Genomic DNA, 25,357 nt, shown 5'->3' with positions numbered 1-25,357 from the left:
GACCAGTGCTATGTAGATCACTTCACATAAAGTACCAATCCAAACCAGTGCCCCCAAACCTTGCCAGAGCCCCAGACCCTAGCAGCTTTGGTACCTGGGAAATGAATGGGGTGATCATTGGAGTGCTTCTCCAAACCAAACCTCAGGAGTGTCTGGCTCTGCTGGTAGCATGCCCCCATAAACCTCTCATTGCTGAGTCAATTTCACACTCATCCTTTCACTTTGCTACATCCTTCAGGCTCAGCAAGAGAATCCGATCCATTTGCTAATTTTCATGCATGGTCTTTTATCTTTTACATCTATATTTAAGTTGCAACGAACACAAAGCATAACTGCACAACCAAAACCTCCGTCCTTATATGTGAAGGGTGAGTTTAGGGTAAAAAAAAAAAAAATCTAGCGTAACCATGACATGCAATGCAGTAACCTACTCTTCCCAGCTATGGAGCTGTTTGTGCTTGGGAGCCTGGAACGGCTGCCATTTGGCACTCTGAATTGCAAAAAGATTGCAATAGATATTGATGATTCCTCTGAGATCTGCATTTACAAGGGAGCCCCGAACTCCTCCCATGTGTGAACTGATTCTGAACTGCTTGCCTTCCCTTCCCTTTAGAAGGAAGCACAGAACTGGGTATCAGTGGAGACTCATTTCCAATTCTGCCAGAGACTTCCCCTGTGTGACTGCTCTGTGCCTACTAATAGTTCTCTAGCTCACCGGAGGGTAGGGAAGCTGATTTACCAGTGGTGCTCTCCATCCAGACTGATGGAAGGTGTTCATAGCTTGCCTTCTGCGAAATACATTTGTGGGCAACTAACTCCACTGCATCCCTGTCTGTCCAGCTAGGAAAAATCCTATTCTCTGAGACTGGGACAAGCGAAGTCGAGTCACTCACTGCTCATGGGGAAGCTACCGACCTGCACTGAGAAACCACGTGAGCAGCAATGTCCAGCTTGATGCTGAAAATGAGGACTGACCCTTGGCTCAGTCAGTGTCCTTGTCAATTCCCCCACAAGGTGGATGTGGTAGTGGGGAAGAGAACACACACAGTTAGCACTGTGCCCCGTGCTGCAGTCTGGGGCATAACAGGGCCAGCGGAGGAGTCTGGGAATCAGGAGGAAGACTGGTCTACTGGCTAAAGTACTGGCCTGGGAGTCAGACCTGGGTTCTAATCACAGACCTGCTGTATGACTTTAGGGAAGTCACTCTCTATGCCTTAGGTCTTCTTCCTACCCTTTATCTGTCTGGTCTATTTTGAGTGTGAGCTCTCACTAGGGGTATACACAGCCAAATGGGGCCTCTGCTTGCTATTTTAATAACAACACAAAGCGGCACAGGTTCTTATTCAGGTGGCATTTACTACTGAGGCAGGAACAAACGTGTCTCAGGACTGACATGCTCAATTCTCCTAGAATTTGTAAAGTTAGATCAGAATCAGATCAGTAACAGGCCCATTGCTGCTCCCCCTGAAACTCCTGTACACAGGTGAGCTGCCTGCTGCAGTTCCTGTACCTCCTCCACCAGCATTAACCTGGGAATCAGGAAAAAGGAGGACAACTTCCTGGAGCTTAAACCCAAGTGGACACTGAGCCTGGATGGGTCAGGAATGTTACAGCACAGAGATACAGAGTGGCTTTCACCCCTAGGGCAACAGCTGGATTCCAGCCAGAGCCCTTAGCGGCAAGCAAGAAAGAACCTCAGAGGAGCTTGAAAAGCACTGGAAGGTTCAGAGGTTTATTCAAACATCATGGGGATGGAAAGAGCAGGGAAGCTGCCCTTTCTTGTGGCATTCAGGCATTCCTGAACCAGGACATGAGGACTTCTGTTTAAATAAGTTAACAAAACTTTTCTGAGCCGTCTCAGCAGCGGCCCAGGACGGAGTGGGCCACGGCAGCCAAACCTGCAGCCCAAAAAATAACAGGAGGATGTGGACTGTAAAGCTGAAGGTCTACTACTTGGGGGGGGGGGGGGGGAGGAGGGAAGCTTCCAGCACTTATGAGGGTCCTAGAGGAGCTGAAAAGGTTGGAGGGTCTCTCAAAGGGTTAAATCTGCCGCCTGCAGGCAGCTAGCTAACTTTCTCCTTTAACACAGATTCTCACAATATTCATCAAAGAAACAACACAGAGATATTAAAAAACTTGCCTGCAAGCTGAGAAACACCACAGGTACATATTTGGCCTATTAATCACCCACTGCCATGGCCTGCTCTGAGAGCCAGGGGGGCTTTGAGTCTGTCAGCTTTCATAAACCTAGCACAAACATGGCCAGTGCTCGCAGAGGAGGCCTGTGCGGGAAACCAAGAGTGTGGCAGGAAGTGATGTGGGTGACTCAGTCGGGGGGCACTTCCCCTTCTGAGTCAGCCCCCCAGGCACTGCCCCCACCAGGGCTGGAAGCAGACATTACACAGTCTAATGTAACAAATTTGTGGCCATCTAAGATTTCACTGTTATCACTTGGTGGTGGCACACTATGGCCAACAGGAATGGAATTCAGATCAGTCTGCTGATGAACACAGGCTCCCTCATACTTGATCTAGAGGAGAATCACCATCAGCAGTAAAGGGCATATGAAACAGAGATGAGCAGTTCTGATTGTCTCCAGTAGAGGGCTGAGGTTCAAATATACATATGAGCCTGTTGATGAGAGTTTGTAACGCAATAGGGGCTCTTTTGGGAAAAACTGTGCTTACAGTCAGACTATCTTCATGGAAGCGATTGTCATTTCTGTGTTCACCGAGCACAATAGGGCCTGAGGCCTTTGGCTGCTGCTAAGAGCTCCATGTAAAGAGGAACCTCTTTGCAGGGCACAAGAAATGTTATTGGTCCCACAAAATCCAGGCACTATGCTACACATTCTTGAGTGCCATCTATTGGTACCTTATTTACATATATGCATTCAGACGTTTTGTTAGAACACTCCTATATCAGGAGCTACTGTCATATTAATAATTTACTAGCACTGCAGTAGTGCAGAAGAGGCCACATGGCACAGAAGCAAGGTACTACTACTTCTAGCCAATAGAGGGACCTTCTGGTTTGTGGGCGAGTCCAGCATGCCCTCTAACACAGTACAAGCCCTTGTCCTTTCATGGGCCCTAAGGACTTACGTGCAGCACTGTGGCGTACACTGAAGCTACTATATTGCCCAGCAGACACCATTCTTGGCCCCTGGTGCCCATGACCTCACGAGCTAAGAGACAATGAGCCAGGCCCCCAGCTGGTGGAAGCCATAGAGCTAGTCCAATTTACAGCACCTGAGGGATTTCGTTCATTGTCTCCCCTCTCTGCAGCAGCACTAACACTAGCCTCATCGGCAGCCTTTAGCTCCAAGGTTCTGGGGGCGCGTGTCCTTCCCTGGTTGGAGTGGTGCTAACACACTTCACATGGTGCCCCACACTGCTGGGCACTACTCTGGACCTTCCATATTCCTGAGCTGTCACACATCTCAATCTGAAGCCAGGCAAAGCTTGGGTGTTTGAGCTGAGTTGCAAAGTCATAGCTTCATAGACTATAAAGCCAGAAGGGTCCACTGTGACCACCAAGTCTGAGCTCCTGTGTAGCACAGGCCAGAGAACTTCCCTGAATTAATTCCTAGAGCAGATGTTTTAGAAAAACATCCCATCTTGATTTAAAAATGGCCAGTGATGGAGAATCCACCGTGACCCTTGGTCAATTGTTTTCTGGAAGCTTACAAGTCATACGTGTGGAGGGAGTGAACCTCACAGGGCAGAAACCTAGGAGTGTCACATGAAGCCCTGAGAAATGGAACGGCTCTGGTTCATCTCTAGACAGTAAGCTCTAGGGCAGTGGTTTTCAAACTTTTTGTATTGGTGACCCTTTTCACACAGGAAGCCTCTGAGTGTGACACCTCCCTCCCCATATAAATTAAAACTGGGGGTAATTTAATTTAATGGGGGCTCAGGGTTGTCAGCTCCACAGAGCTGAAAGCCCACGACCCCCATGTAACCACCTTGCGACCCCCTGAGGGGTCACAACCCCCAGTTTGAGAACCCCTGCTCTAGGGCTCAGGGCTGTCAAAGCCCCCTAGGTCACTTAGGAACACAAGTCCCATTGATGTTCACCCCAAGCATGGTCTTAGCCTTGTAAGAGTCTATATGCCCTGTTCCAGTAGCCGTAACCACCTCTGCAGTGTACCAGAGCAGGGTCAGATCCAGGACTCATGCTTTCTGCACATTTGAAGTCTATGCAGGGTCTGATTACTGGGTCCATCTTTGTCTCTTCTCTAGTACAGATCAGAGAGAGTAGCCAAAGGGAAGGACAGCCCCATGGTGAGGGTGCTAGCCAGAGATCTAGGCCTGATCCATCACAGACAGCCTGTGTGATGTTGGGCAAGTCACTTGGCCTCTCCGTGCCTCAGTTTCCCCATCTGTACAATGGGGATAACAGCCCTGCCCTGCCTCACAGGAGTGTTGTGAGGATAAATACATAGTGAGGTGCCCAGACACTATGACAATGAGCCCATAGGGGTACCTTAGATATTAGGTAAGTCAGGTCTTGTCATATCCCAGGGGCAGACATGAGAGACAAAGAAGATGCTGAGCAGACTGCTGTGTTTGGAGGTGGGGGGAGGTGCAGATAGCTAGGCCCCATACCTGACTCAGTCTTCTCCCAGTCCCGTGCCTCAGTTTCCCTATCTGAAAGAGGAGATCCTGACTTCTGCTGCTACAAATACTGACTGGGGTTAAGCTGATCATAACCTCCTCATAGATATTTTGTCCTTCTTCTTGTCCCAGGTGGACCTTTCTGAATTCATCCATTCCCTTAAGACAGACCCCTCCTCTGTTCCTCTTCCATTGCCTGAGTCTGTCTCCCACCATCAGACAACACTGACTCTGGGTTGGAAGAACAAACACTGATAAAACTAGCCGGGCGCCAGTTGTATCTCTGTGCAGAGATAACACCACACAGGGGAGGCAAGGCAAACACCCAGCAGCTGCTCAGGGAGCAAACCGGGTTTTAGCCCGCCTCCCAGCGTGCCCTTCCCTGCCCCATGTGAAGGAAGGAAAACCTGGCACACGCGGTGCCTGCACGACAGAGACATGGACGGAACAACGCTAGAGGAGGTTGGCCTCCAATTCCGGGGCAGCATCTCAGCTGTGTAATGACACTTGGCATTGTGAAGATAAGAGGAGCCATCTACCTGGCCTGTATCGCTGCAGTACCGTGTGCACCCACAATCATGAATGGACTCTGTGCTCACAACAGTCGCACCGGGAAATCCCCATTGTACACAAGGAAAACAGAGGCACAAGACAGTTTAAATGATTTACCCCAGATCACACTGAGTCTAGGGCTAGTCCAGGAGCTGAACCCCCCGACAAATCCCAGCACAGTGTCCTAGCCACTAAACTGCCCAGCTTCCCAGTGGGCATGTGAGTCTGATGGGAATATTTGGCACTCCAGAATAACCGTGTTTTGCCTTCAAACAGCAACTTCCATGCAAGGCAGAGTCATTAATTCAGCCTGGGTGGGGCGATCCCCATGTCAGCAGTGAGGACACAGACACAGGGACCCAGCTGCTCCAGGCAGGTCACTCAGCTGCCCCACCGTTTCTGGGAATTCCTGCATTTCCCTGGACAGATCCCAGATTAGAGGATCTGGAGCCAAGGTTCCCCTGTCGGCTGAGCTGAGGGTCTCAGCGAATTAGGGTTTGTCTACTTGGGGCAACTGACTGAAAGAGCTCCCTGGGTGGACGCTCTTTTTCAGAATGAGCACGCTAATTACCCTGGAATAAAGTGCTGTATTGCAGAACAGAGAGGCCAAACCTGGAGCTACTCCTGTCAGTTTCCTGGTGTAGGCAAGTTCTTAAAGCAGGGCTGGCTCATTCTGCTTCAGGCAAGCATGCTCCTGGCCATGGCAACAGCTCCATAGCAGGGAGATCTGTGTAGTTGAGGGGTGTGGGAGGAGACCAGGAGGCAGAAGCAGCAGCAGAAAGGCCTAGTGTGGAGATGAGATGCTATCTAAGCTAGCCAGACCTTGCCAGGCTCAGGGGTGGGGGGTGAGCTGGGCTGCTGGGGGAAGAGAAGGGCAGGTGTAGCAGACTGAACAGGGAGTATGAGGGGGGAGAGAGCAAGGGGAGCAGGGACCCACCCATGTCCAGAGAGATCAGGAGGAAGAGAAAGGAAAGGAAATAAATAACCGTGTAGCCCAGCCTAGCAGTCTGGCTCTCTGCCAAGTTAGCACTGATCCAGCAGAGAGGTCTACACGTTAGCTGCAGCCTCACAGCTCCCATGCCTGGGTTTTCAGCTCAGGCAATAGAGGCTCATGCTTTCAGAAACACAGGCCCTAGCTTCAATCCCTCAGCCAACCTGAGTGGGACTTCGTTAGGTGAGACAATGAAGGAACAAGAACCCCGGGGGAAGTGAACAACCAGCCAGGCCCTGCTTAAAGCAGCCAATACTCACTGGCTTTTGCTGGAATGAGCAAGTATTACCATGCCCACTGACGTGATAACCTCACCCTTCCCCTCTGTCAAAGCAGCATCACGCAGCTGGCTTTGGTGGATGCTGGGAGGTGCAGCTAAACCCAGCATTGCACAGCAAGTCCGTGGTACCCTGCATCCCAGGCCTGTGCTGTAACCACTAGCCCACACTGCACCATTCTGCAGTGCTGCAGCAAACACGCTGTAAGGGACAGTAGGGAGAAAACAGCAGGACTTTGGGGACTGGAGGCAACTCTCCATCTAAAGAGAAGGGCGCCCCTACTGGCAAGGAGGGGAGGCATGAAGCAGCATTTGTGGGTCTGACTTGCATGTCTGTCATGGAGCCACACACAGGTGCCCCATAGTGGGCAGATTCTGCTCTTGGCTACGGGGTTTAAATGCAGAGTAACTCCGTGAACGGCAGTGGTGCAAACAAGAGATTTGTTCCTGAGAGAGTGAGGCAGAGTCAGCTGGAGTTTTAATCCAGCCTGGCTAACACTTCACAGCCCAGCTGTATCCATTCATTTTAAATGTCTGCTCTTTAAAATAAAAACCAGCCACAAACAAACCCAATGCACACAACTCCTTTCCAAAGCTGAGCTCCCAAAAACCTCTGTTCTGACTGCAACTGACTAGACGCACGGATCCCAGGTCCTGAAAGCTAGGGGAACCTGTTAGAAACCACATGGGCCCTAAGCAAGCCAGCCTTCTCCAACAGGCTCAGGAGCCCACGGATTTTATTTTAAGGCCAAATTTAAAAGTTGTTTCAAAGCATAAACTCTGTGTGGCTTTTAAGTCTGCACCTGTCTCCAATTAATGACTTGGGATCCTCAGCAGCTTTGGGGAGTTTTCAGATTCTTTTTTGAAAGGCTGTGCCGGTTCGTGTGCCCGCACCAACATGTCCCCCATCCTCTTTGATTTAGGACTTTCTTCAATACCTCAGCAAAGATGAAAGCGTGTGGCTAAGCCGCCCCTTTTATCTTGGCATAATTCATTTTCACATCCTATCAACCTTCTCCAGGGCTGGATATTTACATATTAATAATAAAGCCTGATTTTTTTCCTTCCCGGTTTCAAATATTAAAACGTGTCGACTGATAAGACTTGGCTCTCAAATTAGGAGCGGTGGCAGTGAAGCGGAGTTAAAATTATTCGGTTAAAACACAAAGAGACAGCTTTGTTTACAGCCTTCCCATATAGTGAGCTAGGCTGAAATACCACATGCAAAGAGCCCTGCTCTGATTCCAGGGAAGGGGTGTGGGTGACTTTGGTCATTTCCTCAAAGCCTGATGAAATACTTCAGAAATGAATGTAGCGACTAGATCTCCTGGTGATTGGCGTGCTATAAATACACCGCTACCTCGATATAACGTGACCCGATATAACACGAATTCTGATACAACGCGGTAAAGCAGTGCTCCGGGGGGGCAGGGCTGCGCACTCTGGTGGATCAAAGCAAGTTCAATATAACGCGGTTTCACCTATAACGCGGTAAGATTTTTTGGCTCCTGATGATAGCGTTATATCGAGGTAGAGGTGTACTAGGGAAAGGAAGAGAGACATAGATAAAACAGGCAGGCATGATAGCCAGAATGGGGTTAGGCATTATTTAAAATTAATACTGGTCAATGAGCTGAAGTGAAATTACCAGAATTTCAAAAAAATTTTCAACTGCTTGGCAATTAAATTGTAATGGCTCTCTGACCTGGCGAATAGGACAGTGCAATTGGGCTCAAGAATCCTGGGTTCTAGTCTTGGCTCTGCCATTGGCCTATTGGGTAACCTTGGGCAAGTCACTGCCCTGCTCTATGCCTCAGTTTCTCATCTGTACAATGGAGATAGTGATACTGACCTCCTTTGTAAAGTGCTTTGAGATCTACTGATGATGAGAGCTAGATATTAATATTATTACAGGGCCTGATCCAGCTCTCATTGACATCCCTAGTAGCTGCCTTTCCTTCTTTATTATCCAGCTCCTAGTCTACGGTGTTGCCACCTCTCATGATTTATTCTCAGTCTGATGATAGTTGGTGTTTTTTCTTAGAGCTCCAGTTCCTGGAGTCATGGGATTATGGGAGAACATCAGATTTCATTCTTTAAAACCCCCCACAAGTTTCTAGCCCTCATAGTTGCAGAGTATAGCTTGGAAGCTTGTGTGCACCTCAGAGGCTCAGAAACCAGAAGGCCAAGCGAAAAAACCCCCAAAATGTATTAAAAAAACCTCTTGATTTTGAAATCAATCTTGAGCTTTTTGGGCCTAAATGCAGATCTTTGGATTCCTTAGGGTTGGTAATGCTGAGTCCAGAGCCAGTGGATTTACCCCTAACTGTAGATGTCAGCCTAGCATTATTTCATGAGACTGGTAAGTCCTTGGTCACTTTGACAATAAAAATACCCAAACACACGACAGCAGGAGCACTGATGCCATCTGCACTGGAGGAGGACACTGTCACAGAGACATCTCCTGCATTGAATTGCTGCTTGTCTCAGTTTTCCTTGCAGTGTTTGCTGTGTGGCCCAGCTAAAGTAGTCTCTAACAGACCTACGCAGGCTCCACTAAAAGCACAATCTCTAGCTGTGGTTGCACCGGTGCATTCTGGGATTCCTGACATCCTTGGAGGAGGCGTCTTTGGGGTAAACTGAAAATGTGGGCATGGCACTGCGGGCTGGGCTTAGGAGGAGCAGCTGAATCAGTGCATCCTGCTGCTTGTGGGGACCCCGCAGCACATTAGATTACATCCAGCCGAACTGGGGCAGAGGCCTAGATGTTGCAATGGACACTTGTGCCCATGGTACAACAACTGTTCCAGGGCACTGTACAGATACAGCAAGCATAGACCACAGTCAGATAGGCAGCAAGGCCTTTGGCCTAGCTTGTCAGAGGTATTTAGGTGCCTAAGTCCCATTGATGTTGATGTAAGTTAGGCACCTAAATACCCTTAAGGATCTGGATGCTTCTGCCTAGGGTAGGCAAGGCCTCAGAGGAAGGGAGACATTACCAGTGAGACAACCACTGGCTCCCGACATTCCTCAATACAGCCGAACCTGGGCATTCCAAAACATGAGTCAGTCCCCGCCAAAATCAGCAGATTGGCATAAAATCATGAGATTAAAAAAAAGTTGAGTTTTTTATTGGCCTTGTGATGGCTGAGCCTTCCGGATAGACAGGGGTCACATTCTCAAGCTTTTCCCCACAGCCAGGAGGGACAGAAACTTAATCTCAGCATTAAAAAGTCTTGTGTAATCACAGGGCTCCAGGAGCAGGGGATTTAGGTAAAACATCAAAATCGTGAGACTAGAGATAAAAAAAATCACACAAGTTGGCAACACTGATTACCCTCTCAAGGGGTGTCCTGGGTCTGACCCTGCCGTCCTTACAGAGACAAAGACACCCACTAAAGTCAATGGGAGCTTCACTTGCAAACAGGCTGCAGGATCGGGCCCTATCTTTGTCAAATGGAAGGTGATGCTGCCTTTCAGATATCCTGAGAGTATGGAAATGGGCATCTGGCCCAGTGGTGGAGAAAGGAGGTGACTGGACACCCTCCTTCTCAGCAAAAAAGGAAATAGGAGGCGGAGTCAGGGACAAGGGAATAAAATAGCTGTAAACAATGAGAGTTAAAATAATAATAATAATAATACAATGTTATTTCTTTCACCAATCAGCTTCTTTGATGGGGGCAGTTTTACATACTGCAGAGGAGGAGAAATGTGGGTTCACCCCCGCCCCCAAATTGTGCTTTCCACGTATCCTAGTATCACAAGAATATGTTTTACCTTGAGGCAACAGTTCTAATTTATGTGCATGTGAGCTATGTGCAATACCTCCACCAAAGGGAGCCCATATGACCCGCCGGATGGCTTTCACCCAATCTTCCATCTCATTCTGGGAATTAGCCATGAGCAGGAAGGCTTCGTGATTGACAGGCATCTTTTCTCGGTCTCCCGCACCACCTGAAAAAACAAAACATACACCTTGGTTAGCATCTAGCCCAGGAGTGAACCCTTGTCTCTAAGATCACGACTGGCCTCACCCAATCCAGCCTCGCTGGGTTCGCTTGGTGCCCACTTTGCACTGATGTACAGGATCATGTAGGGCGCAGGTCCGTGGCCTGGTGTGATGCCAGTGTCCCAGTGGGTGCTGCTGGCAGAACATTCCGCTAGGCTCGCCAACATGCAAGGGGATGGGTGTAAGCTGCATTATCCTAAGGACAGTGCAGCCCGGCCCTCCTGCCAGAGGTCAGCTATGCACGTCTGTGCTGAGATATGGAGAGTGGGGGCCAGAGGGAAGATGGTGCTGGACAATCTAGTTGTAGGCTTCACATGCTGCAAGAGAGAGGAATCAAGGTGTGGGCATCTGGCTATGATTACCCCAGTGATAGATTTAACAATCAAGATCATCACGGGAGCAAATCAGAAAGCTAGACATGCTGCATGATGAGAGTACTGGCAGAATTCGAAACCTGCCATGTCCAGGAGGATCCAGATCAAATCTAGACTCCAGCTTTGAGCTGAACCAGATCTACAGCTCAGGCTTAGGCTGGATGGCCATTGGAACCTCTGGAGCTGTCATCAAGGAGCCTGGAGACTGAGAGATTATGAGATTTTAACAACTTGAGCAGCAGAAATCTCACAAGACCAGCTGTTCTCATGAGATTTCCAACATCTGGAGCCACTTCTGAATCTGGAGCTGGAAGACTGCGCCCCCACATTCTCACCCCTTTTGATTTTGGATCCACCCCAGAACCAGCATTTTAGGGAGCTAAGGTTTGAACGTGACTCTCCTGTCTGAAATTCAGAGGATGGGGTCCAATTTGAAATTCAGATCCAGGCCTACCTCTACTTCATACATGATTGACGGGTGACACACAAGAAAAGCTATTGGCCAGGACATCAAATACACACAGCCTGCCCTGTATGCCGTTCACCCAGGGATGCTCAGACTACCACCATCCATGCCCATTCTCCTATTCCAATTTTCCTCTCTGCTGCAGTACACATGGCCCAACACAATGCCCACTGCAGTCAGTGGGAATCTTCCCCTCCCCCCCCCACCTTGTGCCCCAGACTTGGATACACTCCAGTGAGGGCCCACATGAGGACACACAATAGGTGTACTGGAGCAACTTCTACCTAGAGGCTGAAGAGACTGGCCAACCCATCTGTGACGGGTTGGATCACAGAAACCCCCTTGGGAGCTGCCACCCGATGTGCCAAGACTACCCCTGCTTCTGTTTTCCCTGCCAGTTCAGGACTCCAGCACCCCGTCTTGCTGAGTCAGACACTCCTGTCTGGCTCTAACACAGACCAAGGATCTGGATCACTTGTCCCAAAGCTGCAAGGTTACCCAAAAACAGCTCACAGGAGTGTGCTTGTCTTTAGCACTCAGATGCCCAACTCCCAATGGGGTCTAAACCCAGATAAATTCGTTTTACCCTGCATAAAGCTTATGCAGGGCAAACTCATAAATTGTTCGCCCTCTATAACACAGATAGAGAGATATGCACAGTTGTTTGCTCCCCCAGGTATTAATACATACTCTGAGTAAATTACTAAATAGAAAGTGATTTTATTAAATACAGACAGTAGGATTTAAGTAGTTCAAAGTAGTAACAGACAGAACAAAGTAAGTCACAAGCAAAATAAAATAAAATGCGCAAATCTATGCCTAATCAAACTAAATACAGATAATCTCACCCTCAGAGATGCTTCAGTAAGTTTTTCTCAGACTGGACACCTTCCAGGCCTGGGCACAATTCTTTCCCCTGGTACAGCTTTTGTTCCAGCTTAGGTGTTATCTAGGGGCTTCTCCATGATGGCTCCTCTCCTTCTCTGTTCTCTTCCACCCCTTTATATATCTTTTGCATAAGGCGGGAACTCTTTGTCCCTCTGGGTTTTCACCCCCCCTCACTGGAAAAGCACCAGGTTAAAGATGGATTCCAGTTCAGGTGACATGATCACATGTCACTGCAAGACTTCATTACTCACTTGCCAGCACACACATATACAGGAAGACTCAAAGGTAAATACAGCCATCTGCAGACAATGGGAGTCATCAAGATTCCAAACCATCCTTAATGGCCCACACTCTACATAATTACAATAGGCCCTCAGAGTTATGTTTTATATTTTTAGTTTTAGATACAAGAGTGGTACATTGATACAAATCAGATTATCATACTCAGTAGATTATAAGCTTTGTAATGATACCTTACAAGAGACCTTTTGCATGAAGCATATCCCAGTTATGTTACATTCACTTATTACCGTATTTTCTCTAAATCTATCCCAGTTACATTATATTGACTTATTATTATATTTTTATAAAACCATGTAGACTGCACAACGTCACACCATCAGCTGTCACTAATGGCTTGGAGTTTCCCCCTTCCAAAGAGACTGCGTTTGACTTGATTCTGTGGACAGTGTCTTTATTGTTCCATCACTGCCACCTCCGTACTCACTTGTCTCTGGAATATTAGGTCTACTGGAAAAGCAGGAACTGTCGCCCTGAGCTGAGCTGCCAAGATTGCTTGTTCAGGGAATTCAGAGATAAGAGTAGGGACGATGGTATGCGCTGGTTTCTATGGAACTACCTTAATATAAACAGAATTTACACCTACTAAATCCTAGTTAATCTGGGGAAGGGAGTGTGTTGGAAGGGCTACAAGCTGCCTGTAAGCCAAGGAAATGCTTGTTCTTGCTATTAATTGTTGCTTAGCTTAAACAAACTCACAGGCTGGGCACTGATTTGCAAAACGAAAGGGGCCGCATGAATCCAAACTCCTAGGGTTTTGTTGTTTTCTAAACCAGAATTAACTTGAACCAAGAAGCCAATGGAATCTTAGCGCATAGAATAAGGCAGCATGGAAGTGTAGATACTGCAGGCGAAATTAAAGCGTGGGTTCCCCTCCCCACATGCAGCCTAGTTCTGACTCTTCTCACACCAGCCTCTTAGCCAGCTTCAAAGTGTGGATTTTCAGATGATTTATGTCCTGTGCAGTCTATGAACTAGGATTCCTATTAGAGAGGAGAATCAGGCACCAAGCCCAGATACAGCTCTGGTTTTTATGCCCCCTGCTTGTTGCCTTCTGACGGTCAGAACTGATCTATCTGATGCCACCTGCTTTGCTTCTTCCCAGCCCCACACCTGTCCTCCCACTCTTTATAAAGGTCAGGTCAGGGATTCCCACTGTTCTCCTCTCAATCCCAACCCCACACCCGGCCTGGTATAGTCAGATGACCTCAACACTCACCCCCTCCATATGAGGAGACAAGTTAACCATGGCAAAGGTGCAGCTGAGCCCTGACCCTCGTAAAAGGCCAGCTCGCCCTGCGACAAGCCACTTCTTATTTCCCTTCAGTCGCTTGCTTTCTGAGTAACCTGCCCTGCCCGCTCCCACCACGGACGACAGGCTAGACCAGGGGTAGGCAACCTATGGCATGCGTGCCAAAGGCAGCACGCGAGCTGATTTTCAGTGGCACTCACACTGCCCGGGTCCTGGCTACTGGTCTGGGGGGGCTCTGCATTTTAAATTTAATTTTAAATGAAGCTTCTTAAACTTTTTAGTAACCTTATTTACTTTACATACAACAATAGGTTAGTTATATATCATAGACTTATAGAAAGAGACCTTCTAAAAACATTAAAATGTATTACTGGCACATGAAACCTTAAATTAGAGTGAATAAATGAAGACTCGGCACACCACTTCTGAAAGCTTGCCGACCCCTGGGCTAGACAACCTACCTGCCCTTTTCCTGCTGACCTTCGGGGAGCCCACGTCCCTACCTTAGTGTTCATGCCTGACTGTTACTCGAAGCACTGACCTCGTACCCATCACCATGGTAACTGGGAGTCTCGCAGGTTACAAAGGGAGACAAGAGTTCAGGAACAGAAGCCAAAGCTGCTGCTGCCTGCAGCTTTGGCGGTTGGGCTAGAGAGCAGGAGATAGGCATTAGCGCAGAGATGGGCAAACTACGGCCCGCGGGCCACATCAGGCCTGCGGGACCGTCCTGCCCGGCCCTTGAGCTCCCGGCCCCTCCCCTGCTGTCCCTTCTCCCCCGCAGCCATGCCACTGCGCGGGCAGCGCTCTGGGCGGCGGGGTTGCGCGCTCCTGCCGAGCAGCGCGGCAGCGTGTCTGGGTCTGGCTGGGTGGCGCGGCTGCCAGACATGCTGCTCTGAGCGGCATGGTAAGGGGGCTGGGGGGTTAGATAAGGGGTGGGCGGTCACAGGGGGCAGTCAAGGGACAGGGAGCAGAGGGCTGTTGGATGGGTCAGAGGTTCTGGGGGACGGTCAGGGGACAGGGAATGTGGGGGGGGTTGGATAAGCGTGGGAGTCTCAGGGGGCGGGGGTGTGGATAGGGGTCGGGGCAGTCAGGGGACTGGGAGCAAGGGATTGGATGGAGGGTGAAGTCCCGGGGGGTGGTTAGGGCGGGGGGTCCCGAGAGGGGGCGGTTAGGGGACAAGGAGCAGGGGGAGTTGTATGGGTCGGGGGTTCTGAGGGGGGCAGTCAGGGGTCAGATAGGGGGCAGGGGCCAGGCTGTTTGGGGAGACCCAGTCTTCCCTACCCGGCCCTCAATACAGTTTTGCCACCCCAATGTGGCCCTCAGGCCAAAAAGTTTGCCCACCCCTGCATTAGTGGGAATTGGCTCTCAAGGAGGAGGCTCTACATCACCATGCTTGGATGCAGGGGTGCCTCAAGGATACCCTCTCCCTCATACACACACCCGCCAGAGCAGAAAAATGAAGGATGAGGAGGTCCTCATGTAGCCCGACTCCTCCATTAGCACCAGGGCTACTGCAAAGTCCACAGGCCTCACTCTCACACCCCACCTGACAAGGACCTTAGAGAATGTCTCTCCCAGCCCAATTTCCAGGCCCTCTGCTGGAGGATCAACAGGTTACCTTGGCCAGATTCCCTGCTGGAGTGCAGATCACTAGTAGGTGGCCTCTCACAGCCCACAGTGCACATAAAAGCAGAGGTTCAGGGCTGGGCTTCTCACCCCAGCCATCAGAAAGGAGACGGCTTTTAAATGGCCTGGTCTCCCAGCAGGGGCTATTTGCTGGCAGTCTAACCCAGCTTCCCCCAACAGAGTAAATATTTTTAGAAAGGGAGCTTCATTTTCAAGGGTCTTGGCTTGTTTGGGCAACTGTCATGGACCCTGTCCTTGGATTCAGGAGGATCAGGCTACAATCTCCTGTTGTGATAACTAGGCCTACAAATTTACTCTAATTGGGAGCTCAATTGTGAAAAGTGAGTGACAGTTCCTAGGGGTACTCTAAATAGGAGCATGGTTGTGAACCTACAGCTGTTTGCGGGAAAACCCATCATCACTAGTCACATGGGGATGGGCAGAGTAATTACAGTTGCACACAGGGCAGAAAAATAGACTGTGCTTCAGAAACGGTTGTTAGAAGAGGACATGTTAGTTTAAGGCTCATGCACGACAGTGGAGTGCCTGCTACCCTATCTACAGGGGACTTTTCTGTCATGACATTTTGGACATGTTCCTTTTCTTCCCACTCACTCCTGGCTCTTCTCACTCAGCCTAGAGGCAGCAAGCAGGACAGGTTAGAGGGTTCCCCAGAGTCTCTGACAATTATACTTCACTACTTGTCCAGCAAAGGGCAGGAGTCAGACATGTGTCTTTATTGTGTTGTAATATGCATCAGCTTTTGGGAGGCTTGGGATTCACAGGAACTAGAGATGGTAGCGAGATTCAAACCCACAGAGCTAGAACCCCAGAAACTTTTGGAGTCCAGATCCTAGCCGGAAATTCACAGCTGCTCCTTTTCCTGGCCCCGAGCCAAAAATGGATCTGGTTCTGGGGTTTCAGATCAAAGTCTGTAGCTCCAAACTATCTTTATAGTGGTACAAATCCAAACACCCCGGGGTCTTTGGGAAAACTCCGATTAGGATCTGGCATTCAAACTTCTTTGTCTGGCGATGTTCGGACCTGGCTGTTTCAGTTCTGCTCATTATAGCTATATGAAGTTTGGATCCAGATATTGAGTTCAAGCCTCATCTCTCTCTGTAACAGGCTGAACTGAAAACGCTTATCAAAAAGTCCTCATTCAGCTCTAGACTGGAATCTGCACTTTGTGGAAAGGGTCCATTGCTAATATAAACTAATGTTCAGCTGCAATGCTCAGGGCACAAATTCAAGCCCATAGTAGTTAGAATAGTCTAGCCCTGAGCTGTCCACTCCCCTCAGTGGAGACTTTAAGGCAGTGGTTCTCAAATTTTTGTACCGGTGACCCTTTCACATAGCAAGCTTCTGAATGCGACCCCCCTTATAAATTAAAAACACTTTATATATTTAACAGCATTATAAATGCTGGAGGCAAAGCCGGGTTTGGAGTGGAGGCTGACAGCTCGTGACCCCCCATGTAATAACCTCTTGACCCCCCTAAGGGATCCCGACCTTCAGTTTGAGAACCCCTGCTTTAAGGTGACTGTGTACAGCCATTACTTCTTACTGTGCGGAATGAACTGGGTGCTGACTGCATTGCCTCATGTAGGGGGAAGACACAGGTAGACACAGGTAAACACAGACAACAACTCCCATCCCCACCTGAACAGAACTTCTCATAACATCCTTAATCAATCTCCTGTCCAAATACGACCGGCCCTTGTGCACACGCAGCCATTTCTCCTTAGTTGGGCCCGGGTTCACCACAGCAGGCATTCCCAGCGCTTTGGCTAAGAGTCATTTTCACTACTAGATTTATAAAGAATCCTGTTACAAACACAGTCTGGGAGTGTGGGCAGCTCAATGGGGGTGGGTGACGGGGCGGTCTTGCCTGCACTTACAGAGGGGAAGGAAAGGAAGCACTGTCCAGTGGTTAGGGCACTAGCCTAGGATTTGGAAGACCTGGGTTCAATTTCCTGTGTGACCTTGGACACCATCCTTGGTCGCTCTGTGCCTACAATGGGGATGATAGCCCTGCCTTATCTCCCAGGGGTTTTGTGAAGATAAATCCATTATCAAGCGTGAGGTGCTCTAGGTACTGCACTAATGGGGGGCCACAGATGTACCTTAGATAGAAGCTTTCCACCAGCATGCTTGAGTCCACAACAGGATACATTGGCTTGATCTGCAGATGTCACCAGACATGAACGCTTTTCCAGCCCTGCCTGGGGAGTCTATAGATTTGTTGCTTCTGTGTACCCTGGTAAATGTCAGCAGTCACTGTGTAAATAGCCATAAATGCACCATTCATGCACAACACCCACTCTCTTGGTTAGATCCACATTACCTTAAGGGACTGGATGCCCCAGGAGCACTGGTAATGGGATATGGAGCCTTTCATCTCTAGGTAACCGAGTGATCTTAGCTAGCAGTGTTCTCAGCTGCTGGCTGGTGACCTCAAAGCTTTTGTCAGCAAGTGGATATCCACAACACATCACAAAGCCACGCCGGCAACTGCGGTGAACTGGTGCCCTTATTGCCATTTCAATACAGAAGTCCTTGACAGAACAGCAAGGAGAACAGACTCCTAGAGATGGTCCCTTGGCCTGCATGGAGGGGAAGCTTTCTCTAAAATTGCCAGTGCTGCACTGTTCAGTAGATCTATCTATGGTATATATACAGCCCTCATCACCACAGTAGCTGGGCATCTCAGTCTTTACTGTATCTATCATCACATTCCCCTGTGTGGCGGGGCAGGGCTATCACCCCATTATACAGATGGGAACCGAGGCACAGACAGACAAAGTGAATTACCCAAGGTCACACAGCAGGTAAGTGGCAGAACCAAGGCCATGAACCCTGAGTCACAGGCCAGCAAGCTAACCACTGGACCATCCTTCTGTCTTCTCACTGGACCATTGTTCCTCTTTATATCTCCAGAGCTGTGAAACCAGCAGTAAATTCACTAGGAACTACAGAACAAAGCACAAGTCTGCCATCACCCCCTATCGGAACTGCCCTGCTCTGTGCTCCTGTTCCAAGCTAGCTACAGCAGGAGCTCCACTGGGTGTCTCTCTTCACAGAGCTATTTCCCACAAGGGATAATCACAAGAATAGATTCACACACCTGGAGTCATTCCTCATCCACTTTCCAACCACCGCAGCATGACTTCACCTGCCATGCACCCACGACGAGCTTGGCTTTTCCAAGAAGTTCTCTTGTGAGCCAGCACTAGAAAGGTGGAGTCCGCCCATTCGTGTGAAGGTACACAGCCCAACCCTGCCGCCACTGAAATCAACAGCAAGAACTGCAGTGGGAACAGGATTGGGCCCATTGTACATGGAAATGGAAAATAAAGGGATAGTTAGTAGAACACTTCTGCTGTTCAGTACAGCTTTGGGGTCAGGTAGAGTTCAAGGTTGGGATGAAGAGGCAGCTACATTCCTTTTATATCCACTAAGCTTTGCCTGTCCCAACCTAGAATGTGTCTGTGTGTATTTGCACACCCATGTGTGTGTGTGCACATCTAGGTCTGCATGTGTGTGCATGCCTGGAACTGCATGCACCTTAATGCCTATGTTTGAGCAAACAGACGGAGTAATATTTGAATGTATTTAAAGGGTTCCACTATATTTTCAGAATAATTTTTCCAACTGATTTTGCCACTCCCCCATTACTCACAAAGCTCTGCTGTGTTTACGTGTATGTTTGTGTATCAGAGGTTTTGAGCATTTGTATATGCATGTATATGTGTGCGTGTGTGTGTATTTCTGCATTACACATGGGCGCGTGCGCACACACGTACTGTTGCAACCTGGTAGGAAGTGAATGGAAGCCACAGGCTGCATATCAAAGTGTTGGCTGGGGCGGAGGGGAGAGGAGGAGGAAAATGGTCACATCTTGATGATTTGTGGGGAAGCTGCGACAGACAGCCTTTGATATCAGGCAAGCAGCAGTGATGATCTTGACAAATGGGCAAAACTCGTATCCACAGCTATAAAGATGGGCTGCACTGATTCCTCGTTTCGGGCCTGCTCTTTGTGCCAGCAAGGCGACTAACACATTCAGGGCTTGAAGATCGCATTGCTAAGAAGAGAAGGTGAACAATGAGGTGAACGAATTCTTCCAAGGTTAGCTGATTAGATTGGGGGATCTGTTTCTGCAAAGTGGCACAAAACCAGCCTTGATCTTGGATTTCAGAAAAGGACAGATGAACTATCAGGTGTTTCCAGTGCGAGCAGGAGATGCACGGTTGCTATGGAGCAGGTCAGTCACAGTGTTTGGGACGGTCACATGAGCAACTATTTCAATTCTGCCACTCACTGTCTTTGATTATGGCTGGCATTGATCCCCCACCAAACACCATTATGGCTAGAGATGGACTCAGGCTGCAATACCCAGATCCAGATAACCCACAGCTAGAGGAGTGGAGATGTGGGATTTTGGCCCATCTCTAACCATAATGGGATGATTGTGGAGTGGGTGACTTTTCCTCTCCACTGCTGTTTATTCTGCATGTTGGCCCTTTGACAGAAGGGAAGGATTGCTGGGAACAGAAGCATCCGTGGGATGAGAGGTCAATAGGAAGCTGATCTTGGAAAGTTCCATTAGGACAGGCTGAAATCATCTGAAAAAAGTACGAGGAGCAGGAAGGCCCTGAGGGAGCGGCAGGGATAGGGGAACAAGCAGCGGGCATGTGGATTGGAAGAGCTCTGTGAAGAGCTAAGGCTATGTCTACAATACAGAGCACATGTTGCCATAGCTATGGCCGCACAGCCCCCTACTGTCGATGCTGTCTGTTCTGACAGAAGCAGCTTGTCTGCAGACACAGTAACACCATCTCCCCAGGTGACTCTAGCTAACCTGACAGAAGCACGTTTCTGTCAGCAGAGCCATGTCTATCCCGGGGTTCTGCTCGCAGAACTAAGTCGCTGAGGAGTGAGAATTTTTCACACCTCCGGCTGATAGCTATGCTGGCAGAACTTTGCAGTGGAGACCCGACCAGAGAATGGACAGTAGGAGGTGACATGCTGTTGCAGTAAATGTCCCATCCTACGCTTGTTTTGACTCAATCCGTTTGAGGCAGAGCTGATCCAGGAGCTGCTAGAGTGGGTTTCTGGAAGTTGGTTGGCTTGCTGTTTTGCTCTCGATCACACTTTGCAAAACTTATGAAACCGAGATACGAGTTAAGTATTTTGTTAAAGTGCTTTGGGATTCTTCAAATACACCGAAAGAGTCGAGTGAAACAGATGAGCTACAGGAGCCTAACGGTATTATCTGTCTCAGTTCTGGTGGGTAACATAGCAGCAGCCTTTTCTAAAGAAATACGCAAGTTATTTATATAGCCACCTAGGGGGATTTGCTGAAAAGCTACCGCAGGACATGTCACAGAATTAGGGACTCTCTATGCCTGGGGCTTGGGATGGGTTTGACGGGTTTCTCCATGAGACCTTTTCCGTTGTGTGTCAAAACTGGGGGAAAATATGTTGCAAAATCAAACACCCGTTGTTGTGTGGGAGCGTTCACTACTCCAGCTGAGAGTCTGCCTGGTCACAAACTGACATGGTTCACATTTACATCCGCTGGGGTCTTCAAAAAAAGCCTGGATACTCAACTCCCACTGACTTTCCATGGAATTTGGGCCCTAACTCTCATGGGCTCTTTTGGCAACCGCAGCCTTAATGTTGATCGCCACAAATGGGTAATGGCCAGGTTTCCACTGGAAGCCCTTTGGGTGGCATTTCCAAAAACACCTAAGTGATTTAGTAGCATAAGTCCCAGACCCAAGTCCCAGAGGACAGAGTGCAAAACACACACACTCCGTAGTGCTCTCTCCATAAACTCACCAGTATGCAGGAGCTAACTTTTCTGTCTGGTGCTTTCAGAGCAATATTTCTGGGAATTTCCTAGAACTGCTTTAGAGAAGCATCAACAACATGCTTAGGCCACAGAACTGTGGTTTGATTGACAAAGAGTTGGACAAAACCTAACACGAACAGAAACCCAGCCCCATCAGAATTGCACTAGTACATAAGATACAGGAAGTGATTACAAGTGGAACATGAAACCAGTGTGGTTTCTCCCTGAGCTCAGGGCTAATTCTATGATCAGGAATAGCATATGTAAGTTACACATAACAAAATAAGAAGAAATCATGTCTTAGGCCTTGACTTACCATGAAAGTTGTACCAGTTCAATTTAAATCCGTTTTTAAACTGTTAACCTGGTGCAAATCCCTGTTTAGACACTCTTTATTTGAGTGTAAGAGTGGCTAATATTGCTTTAGCTTAAACTTTTTTTTTTTTTTACTGAATTAAGATAAATTGATATATCCAGTTAACCAAATGCAATCAGGGTCTGAATGAGCTCTCCCCTGACATCTAGTGATGCACCGAGGGAAAAGACTTCAGGAGCAGACTATATTTGCATATAGAAACTTACACTGCCTACGTGCTCAGAAGATGGAGCTGCTTTGCCAAAGTGATCTATTTTGGCTGTTTTGGGGTTACAGTTCACTTTAGGCAGGGGTAATGAAATATTGTTATCCTTACCATACAAGTAAAGGGAAGCAGAACTGTGCTTAGCCTGTCCTGATTGAGGGGGTCACCGTAAACTGAATCTCACTTGCTAAACAGGGAGTAAATAAATAAATTAATGGAGATATCCTATCTCCTAGAACTGGAAGGGACCTTGAAAGGTCATCAAGTCCAGCCCCCTGCCTTCACTAGCAGGACCAAGTACTGATTTTGCCCCAGATCCCTAAGTGGCCCCCTCAAGGATTGAACTCACAACCCTGGGTTTAGCAGGCCAATGCTCAAACCACTGAGCTATCCCTCCCCCCCAGTAGAGTAGAGATGACAAATTCCCCTGAAGATGAAAAGGGGGGGGGGGGAATAGGTGTTTCTAAAGAGTCCTAGATGCCACTTGGCCCTCTCCAGTATATAAAGACAGTGGTGATGGGACTCAATGGAGATCCTTGTTTCAGTTCAGTGACTACTAGAGCTGAATTTGCTGATGAGCAGGACTAGGGGCTCAGCCCCGCTGTGCTGCCAACTGGACTTTTAATGGCCCAGTCAGTGACCATGTGTTCTGATCAAAAACCGGACACCTGGCAACTCTACTTAAAGGGCATTGCCCTTTCACCAGCATCAGCACAGACCCAGCTGGCCCCTTCCCCAGAGAGGTTTCAGGAGCTAGGGTGCCCAGGGCAGGAAAATATCAACTGTCGGTGCTGTCAGTAGTTCCGTAGTTCCGATAAACAAAGACCTTCATTTGTACTGCTCTGGGCTTTGTCCGTATCAAGTACTGTTAACTAGCTGCAAGAGATGAAAGCCCCACAAACACAGTGATAGCTAACTCAGGAAGCCAGGCAGCACCTCCTCCAAATATAAACTAAACAATGCTAATTAGCACTAGGAGCAAGTGCTAAACTGATTAATGCAGCATTTACTGGTAACTGCATGACACCATTCTGTCTCTGCCTTGACTTTAGTGCTTCATCCTGAGCATGAACACTCTAGCGCTTACATTCCAATTATCTCCAATGAGGATGCTTCAGGGCTTGGATCATCAAAGTAGTGATGGCTCACTCAAGTCAATTAAACTCTTGTGGCTGAAAACCGGAATAACAGGTTTCCTGATAGGGAACTGCTAACACAATGCAAATATGTTTACTTAGAAACCCAGTTCATTAATGGAATTGGCAGCATGATGTGCTAGCCTCTTAGCTACAGATTTCACTATAAACTGGGCACTGTGGCAACCTCTTAAAGAAACATCTGCATAAGGAATAGACTAGAAGATATTGTTGCCCCTCTTCCAGCATTAGTAGGTCACTGTTAACACCAATGTTGTCTCCCTGCTGAACACCAACACATATCCAGAGCCTTCCAAGTTGGCTTCCCATTGGAGGAGAGATCAATGACATTGAATCTTGGTATAGTGTTAATGTAACTTGTTTTATTTAAACATACACCAGCCCTGGAACAGAGGCAGTCATAAACAACATGCAGGCAATCCTCTCTCTCAAGAATCTTCTCAGCCCAACACCTATGAACAGCTCCCAGGGAGCAACCAGTCTCAAGATTTACCTCTAGTTGGAGCAATAAAGGCAGAGAGAAAACTCTCCTGTCAACATGGCCATATCGTTAAAAGCTGTGTAGTGTAGACAAAGCCTTAGACAGAAAATATCATATTGCCTCTATATAAATCCATGGTACGCTCACATCTTGAATACTGCGTGCAGATGTGGTTATCCCATCTCAAAAAATATATATTGGGATTAGAAAAGGTTCAGGAAAGGGCAACAAAAATTATTAGGGGATAGAACGGCTTCCGTATCAGGAGAAATTAATAAGACTGGGACTTTTCAGCTTGGAAAAGACGGCTAAGGGTGGATATGATAGAGGTCTATAAAATCATGACTGGTGTGGAGAAAGTAAATCAGGAAGTGTTATTTACTCCTCATAACACAAGAACTAGGGGTCACCAAATGAAATTAATAGGCAGCAGGTTTAAAACAAACAAAAGGAAGTATTTTTTTACCCAACACACAGTCAGTCTGTGGAACTCTTTGCCAAAGGATGTTGTGAAGGCCAAGACTATAGCCACGATGGGCAGGGATGGTGTCCCTAGCCCAGGGGTGGGCAAACATTTTGGCCCGAGGGACACATCTGGGTATGGAAATTATATGGCGGGCCATGAATGCTCACAAAATTGGGGGTTGGGGTGCAGGAGGGGGTGAGGGCTCTGGGGTGGGGCCAGAAATGAGGAGCTCAGGGTGCGGGAAGGGGCTCCGGGTTGGGGCAGGCAGTGGGAGGGGGGTGAGGGCTCCGGGGGGGGGGGGGTGGGGGCTCGGGGGGGGGGTTGGGGATGAGGGGTTGGAGGTGCAGGAGGGTACTCTGGGCTGGGACAAAGGGGTTCGGAGGGCAGGAAGGCAATCGGGGCTGGGGCAGGGGGTTGGGGCTCGGGAGGGGGTCAGGGGTGCAGGCTCCGGGCAGTGCTTACCTCAGGCAGCTCCCGGAAGCAGCAGCATGTCCCCCCTCCGGCTCCTACGGGGAGGGATGGCCAGGCGGCTCTGCATGCTGCCCTATCTGCAGGCGCCGCCCCTGCAGCTCCCATTGGCTGTGGTTCCTAGCTACTGGAAGCTGCGGAGCTGGCACTTGGGGCAGGGGCAGCACACGGAGCCTCCTGGCTGCCCCTAAACCTAGGAGCCAGAGCGGGGACATGCCCCTGTTTCCGTGAGCCGCGTGGAACCACAGCAGACAGGGAGCCTGCCTTAGCCCCGCTGCGTCTCTGACCGGACTTTTCACGGCCTGGTCAGCGGTGCTGACCGGAGCCGCCAGGGTCCCTTTTTGACCAGGCGTTTCGGTCAAAAACCGGACACCTGGCAACCCTACTTGTGCCAATATAAATCAGGAATAACTCCACTGGGGTCACTAATGTTAAAGCCATTGCAAGTGAGAGGAGAACCAGGCCACAGAGACAAGACCAAACTGTTTTAATATGGTGCCCCAATACAGTAACAATTGTAGGCTGGGCCCATAACACCCTGATGTGCTGTGCACAAAATTCCCATTGCTAAGCATTCAAATATCATGAGTCAGCCCCCTGCCTCTCTGCAATCATGAGAACAACTTAAAAATCATGAGATTTTTAATGACAAAAGAGAAGGCAAATTAAAAAACTCAGAGATTTTTTTGACCTTTAGAGATTATTACATTTTCCAGATTTTCTCAGCAATCATGAGGAACAGAAACTCTCAGTTTTAATTCTTTAAAAAAAGGGAGTCTCTTATGATCACATGACTCCAGGAACTGGCACTTTAAGACGGCTATCAGATCTCATACGACTCGCAAATAAATAAATAAAAAATCATGAGTGTTGGTGACATTGTGATGTTCTTATAGAGTCAGAGCGTTTAAGGCCAGAAGCGGCCACCAGTTCATCTGCAGATCAGAGGCCACCAACAGCACACAGCACCCGCATACTAAACCCAACAAC

General features: G+C 48.6%; 1 protein-coding gene across 1 annotated transcript in view; it reads right to left on the bottom strand.

Moving 5' to 3' along the window:
* The window catches only part of ARHGAP22 (Rho GTPase activating protein 22), a 246,096-nt gene that overhangs the window by 45,232 nt on the left and 175,507 nt on the right, over positions 1–25,357 (bottom strand). The window contains exon 4 of the mRNA XM_024210355.1: positions 10,265–10,393. Within this exon, the coding sequence (XP_024066123.1) occupies positions 10,265–10,393 (129 nt within the window). The remainder of the gene's footprint in view (positions 1–10,264; positions 10,394–25,357) is intronic.

Source organism: Terrapene carolina, unplaced genomic scaffold, assembly GCF_002925995.2.
Source record: "Terrapene carolina triunguis isolate 2854851 unplaced genomic scaffold, T_m_triunguis-2.0 Scaffold402, whole genome shotgun sequence".
NCBI lineage: Eukaryota > Metazoa > Chordata > Testudines > Emydidae > Terrapene > Terrapene triunguis.
This window is presented reverse-complemented; position numbering and strand designations above follow the sequence as displayed.